The following is a 5,935-nucleotide window of genomic DNA, read 5'->3' on the forward strand; positions in this document are numbered from 1 at the left end:
CGCATGTGATCCTTCGTGACGGCGTGCTGAAGAGGATAAGATGCGGAATACTTGAAGCTAAGTTAGGGAGCTGGGACGCCTATTTGTGGGCTCAATGAGGGTTGGACGGCCTGCAAAAAGAGGTCAGCCTGCCGCCTGACCAGGCCTATCTAACTTGCTGCACTGCTCGATCAGCCCAACCTGCCCAACCAGTGTGTTTGCACCTGGCCTACCCGAGCCACGTTTCATGGCTGTCCCAGCCACCCAGTTGGCTGCCCAGCCAGTCCATCCTGTGCAGGTGGGTTACAAAGGCCATCTGGGCTTCCAAGAACTGCCCGATCATGAGGTGGATCCCGAGAGGGAGAGGGAGGCTGCCCACTCTTCATATGCAACCATGCACAAAATGAGAAGTTACTGGAAACACAGATCCATGCCCATGCCCTTATTTTCATGCACAAATCTTATCAAAGACAAACAACAACACTCAGCAGGGGAGTCCTGCTGAAGGCAATTGACAGGTACGAACAAGTCAGGGACTCGCACATTTTCTCTTTTTTCGATAGTCAGGGTCATCCCACTGTCCATGAGGGACAGGCAGGTAAGATCTCTCTTTTTCCCAGGACGGGCAGCATGTGTGTAAAGCCCCTTAGATAGCCACAGTACTTGAAGGTAAAGCCCTCCCACAATAGCATGAGAAACATTTTATTACAATAATAATATCAATAAAAATCCTGAATAAAGTCTGAACCCTGATATCACCTCATGCAATGGGCATTATTTAAGACTTTGAATATAAATATGAAACTCTTTTTCGTGTTTTGTCACGATGAGAGCACTTGAAACAGTATAAAATTAGCTTATTTTGTGAGCCTTCACAATAGCTCGAGAGCAAATGAAAGCCAGAGGCCAAACTCATCCTTACCAATTTTAGAGCAGCTCACTGCCTCACACACATCAGCAGATTGTGAAGATGGACCAAAATGAATTATGAATTGTTAAGGCCAAATGGTGGGTCTGCACATAGAAGTGAAGAGAAAAATGCTGAGCCCAGCCATCATCATTTGTGCATGCAAATGTGGACTGCAGCTGAAGTGAGTACTTTGAATGAGCAGCACCTAATCACTTTCTCGAGGAAAGTCCATGCATGGGCTTTCAGACTCTATAAATTATAGCCCGATGAGAAAACCATGCTTTGATGCAACCCTCTTAGGATGAGGCATTCAAAGCAGCTTGACTAGAGTCACCACTCAACTCGACCGAATCTGCACTAGATGACCTGTTTGAATCTGCAGTTGCCGATCGAGCATTGCTTGACACAGCAGTTTCACCTGTACTGCTACCAAGATAAGAATTCTCATATCCCTGCTGCTTACCTGCTGCATTTGTCACTCCTTTACGGATCATTTTAGGTCCCTGGATGGCTGTATCAGAAGATGAAGGCATAAGAGTTGCCACAGACAATCCCACTGGATAAGGAGCTATGGGCATGTCTGTAAGAGATGAGGCCGAGGGGCTGTATGTGAGGCTACCTATGGGATGATCGAACTTGCAGGTGGGTCCGAATTTGCACATGCCATACTGCATGTAGAATGCACACTGAGGAACACCCTGCAATGAGACAGACAAAGATTGCATTAAGAATCAACATCCAAGATTATAAAGACTTGTGCAATTCCGTCTTACTTTTGAATAAGGTCCGTGTATGCAGGGTGCATAAAAGAGACAGTGATGTCCTTGATTGGTGGTTTGCCATTTGTCATCAAGAAAATTGTGCCCCATGCTTCAGAAAATTCTTATAAAGACGCCAATGAGGTGATAGCTCAAGTGGTGAAGGTGTTTTCCTAGGACCAAGAGGTCCTGGGTTCAAAACCCCCCCTTGGTGCTTCCTCGGTGGCATCACCTTCGGGCGGATAATTAAGCGCCTACGGACGGTGAAAAATCAGTAACTACAGGAGGATCTTGGGCCTAAGACCAGTAGGGGGAAAAAAAAGACCAGTAGGATCTTCTTGCCACCCTCTGTTACTTATAAGTTCAAAGTTGACTGCTTAGTCCAAATACTACATGATTAGAGATTTCCCCAAAGTCGTCGGTGTTTGTTAGCATATTCCAGTGTCCATCCAAGTGGCATCCTTGCATGTGTATGACTACTACAAGGAAAACTACCACACGCACTCTACAAGTATGAGACAAGTGCTCTAGGCACCAGAGAGGGCTGTAGAGAAGGTGAGAATGTCTCCCAAAAACCCAACAAGGAGAAGTGAACACCTAACTAGTCTTTTGCAAACTGTTGCTCATTCCATGAGAAGGTAACATACTTCACTGCATGTAAATGTATCATGCTTGCTACATACTTAATCCTTCTGATGTTTTAGACGTGGAGAAACAAGAAAACATTTTAGTGCACTTTACATAGTGAATATTCGAGTCTACTATAACATACTTCACTGCATGTAAATGTATCATGCTTGCTACATACTTAATCCTTCTGATGTTTTAGACGTGGAGAAACAAGAAAACATTTTAGTGCACTTTACATAGTGAATATTCGAGTCCACTATAAAATATTTTAAGTTTTCCTTGAAGCTGTTTCTAAAATTATAATTATAATTATAATTATACACACGCACAGACACGCGCGCGCGTGCGTGCATGTGTGTACATTTGCACTTATGTATGTATATATTCATATGTGTGCGTGCGTGCATGTGTGAGTGTGTCTGTGTGTTTATCTGTCTTGGCAAGTTTTCAAAAATTCCAAGGCTTGTGAGGTAGAGAAAAAATGAAACTTCTTACTTGTCTCAATGGAAGGCCAATGGGGCTAAGGTTGTAGTTTGGCAATGATGGAACTCTCTCTCTGGGGTGATGATATCGGCAGGACATCCCAAATTTGCAATCCCCTATTTTCATGTAATACTGACAATCTGGCTGCCCAGGCCGCTCAGGAAAAGCAGTGTCTTTAGACACAACTGTTGATTGCATGGCTGAGGGGAGCCCTGTAGCAGCAGAACCTGGCACATAAGGGTTATATGTAGTGTGAATGCCACCAGACGGTGTTTCATTTGAAGTAGCAGCTCCATACATAAAGCTTGCTCCTCCAAGTGCCGGTTGTTGAACATCCAAGGATGCCATATGCCCCATTCGAGCCTGTTACGATGCACATTGAGAGAGTTTGTTGGTAACATCAATACACACACCACACACACACAATTGTCAAGGAAAAACTAAATTAAGGTTAGTGCAGAAACACTCTGATTAATGGGATTAAGCAAGGGTGAAGAAAGAAAAAAGCCAACGAATTAAGCAAACCGTTATTCCCTTCAGCAAAAAGCATCCATAAAGTACATATGTACTATACAAGCATCAATTACCCCCACACCCACCCACACACACACACACCCACACCCACACCCACCTACCACCACACACACACACACACACACACACACACAAAATTGCATTTTCAAGAAAAAATACGTACAAGATGACAACCTTTAGGCCTTTAATTTTCATTTAATATCACCCACCCAAACCCCTGCCCCCCATCCCCAAAGAAAAAAACAGCTGCGCTACAAACCTGCGCTACGAACAACACATATAACTGTCAACAGATTGTGGGCTATATAGTTGAATATGTGAGTCATTTGTGAGAAGAGTCCTGGTGGGACTCACCTAGGGAGAGGGGCCTCCCAAGGACCCAACACTGGTTAGCCCACTCGCTAGCTGCACCAACGACAATTGTGAGGACTGGGGGTGCATGGTATGGGACACGTCTACCCTGAGTGTGCTGGCTACGCTGAATTGGTCTCTAGCTCGGGGTGGCTTGTCGCTATATCTAGTTTGGAGCCTATGGTTGGGTGGCGAGTGCTAGCCGAACCCACCTATGTCTTCATGGACGTATTCATTGATTATGTGTAGACAACACTGGATTGCAGATGCTCGGCCGAGCTCCACGGGTATGTTTATGCATGTATCAATTTTGGGTGGACAAACAGGTGTGGACTTCTTGGGGTGTTTTACCTCTTGAAAGAGAAAGGAAGCTCAAATTGAAGGACATAGAAGGAAGTTCGGAGTAAAGGGGGCCTAACTCAACCATTCCAATGGAGTATCAGATGCCATCCTTTCTACGCTGAGGTTTGGATAAAGCAAAAAGGTTCAGCATCTCTCTGTCCAGCCCAAGTCCAAGAGGCCCGTGTTTGTACTCCATCCTCAAAGCGGGTGGGGGGGGGGGTAACTCGACTGTTCCAATGGGGTATCAGATACTGAGGCAAAAAGGTCCCACATAACTCTATCCAGCCTGTGTCTAGAAGGGAGCCCTAGCATGGTATCCGTAAATCATCCTCAAAGTCATGGCCTCAAGGGTGATATGGGCGGTTTGGATCTAAGAGCCCACCTAGAGGCTGTCAGGGGGTTGCTCATATTTAAATTAATGGAAGACTTAACAAAAATAAGGGCTTCATTGAATGAAGAACAGGTTGTGTGCCTAAGCGAAGAGGATGTCTATCTTTTGCCCCATTAGCTAGCAAAAAATTGTAACCTGTATGCTTAACCATGTGATCCCACTTCATGTCACCAGTTTCCAGTTTGACATATTTTATACTACAAGCTAAGTTGGCTACATGGTGCTTGATTTGACAGCCTTGATTAGCAAATAATACAAGAGTGTTGCACGTTACCATTAATACAAGGATGTTGCCCATAACCAATGTTTCACAAGACTCGTCCTTTGGAAACGCTAGCCAAATGCGAACTACCAAACTATAGTGTGCTTAAAACCAAAGAACCTTCAGCTCTTCAAAAATGTGACAATCCCTTACACCTTGCAATTTTTAATGCAATGCTTACTTGATATGCACTCCATCCAGGCACAGAAACTATGTTTTGGGGTTGTACAATCAAAGGAGCAAAACTGGAGGGGCTTTGGAACCGAGATCTTGGCATATACAGTGCTCTCGCTATTGACCATGATGGCATTCCTGTGGGGAATGGATGTGGTGAAGGCGTTGCTGGAGAACCATTTGAAGCATACATTGAAGATCCTGACATTGCGACTAGACCCCTAACTGTTGCAGGTTGGGGATGATTAAATTTACATGTTGCTCCAAATTTACATGATCCAGTTCGCATATAATACGCACAGTCTTTTTCACCCTGCACAAACAAAATGGTGTGACTAGTTAGACAAAAAGCCTTCAACAACTCTCTTGGCTGCAATGGCTCATGGCCTGTGCCCAAAGTGAAAATTCGCACCAACAAATGGTTGTCTAGTCATCATAACCATGTCAAACACAAAAGGCTGCATGCTGTAAAGTATTGTATTGCAAAATTCACATGCAGACACCTTAACATACATGAATGGAAGCATAAAGTCTTTTCATAAACACAGATATACATACTTCTAAAACTTCTCCCGGTCACAAATTTGTGTTGTGGCTGGTCTTTAGGGTTGGTTGACTGCCAACCCTAGAAATAATAATACAAATGTCCAATATTAATAAACAAGTCCACACTGGACTGCCTTTTGGGCACCCGGACCACATACAAATAGATGGCAAAAAGCCAAAATTGGCCCAAACTCTACCACGAACACCACCTCTGACGCAGCTACATTGTAGAGACATGTCCACGTCATATCATCAGAAGGTGTGCACATGACACTATTGGAGATATAGATCCTTGTCCATGACCTTAGAAAATCTTCTTCCTTTCCTTGACAGACTTTGGCCTGTGCTACCGAGATTGTCCAATAAGCCCTTCTGGCTGTGACATCAATACTTCCTCATGCGATTGTCAACTCATCTGTGGGGGCTTCAAAACGATTGCTATCGCCATCGATACTTCCCCAGGATTTTCCACCCATCTACACTCTTGGACATGGGAAAACAGTCTCTCCTATGCCAATTCATGTCATGGAAGGTTTCGAACAACCAAAACTCCCTCTATTGAGTTTCAACCTCAA

General features: G+C 44.3%; 1 protein-coding gene across 1 annotated transcript; it reads right to left on the bottom strand.

Moving 5' to 3' along the window:
* Positions 1–665: 665 nt before the first annotated feature.
* Positions 666–5,154, bottom strand: LOC147623013 (zinc finger CCCH domain-containing protein 6-like). The gene is made up of 3 exons (XM_086821028.1): positions 4,822–5,154; positions 2,773–3,123; positions 666–1,587 (listed from the first exon to the last, which is right to left on the bottom strand). Exons 1-3 carry the CDS (start codon positions 5,101–5,103, stop codon positions 1,186–1,188), a joined length of 1,035 nt encoding a protein of 344 aa, XP_086677154.1. The 5' UTR covers positions 5,104–5,154; the 3' UTR covers positions 666–1,185.
* Positions 5,155–5,935: the final 781 nt, after the last annotated feature.

Source organism: Cibotium barometz, chromosome 27 (assembly GCF_041138505.1).
Source record: "Cibotium barometz isolate CiBa-2024 chromosome 27, ASM4113850v1, whole genome shotgun sequence".
NCBI lineage: Eukaryota > Viridiplantae > Streptophyta > Polypodiopsida > Cyatheales > Cibotiaceae > Cibotium > Cibotium barometz.

Excerpts from the sequence above, each read along its gene's own strand:
- LOC147623013 (XM_086821028.1), bottom strand. The coding sequence starts at position 5,103 with ATGCGAACTGGATCATGTAAATTTGGAGCAACATGTAAATTTAATCAT. Across the intron at positions 3,124-4,821 it reads CTGGATGGAGTGCATATCAA|GCTCGAATGGGGCATATGGC; the intron begins GTAAGCATTGCA and ends GCATCGTAACAG. Across the intron at positions 1,588-2,772 it reads TTGGCCTTCCATTGAGACAA|GGTGTTCCTCAGTGTGCATT; the intron begins GTAAGAAGTTTC and ends GTCTCATTGCAG.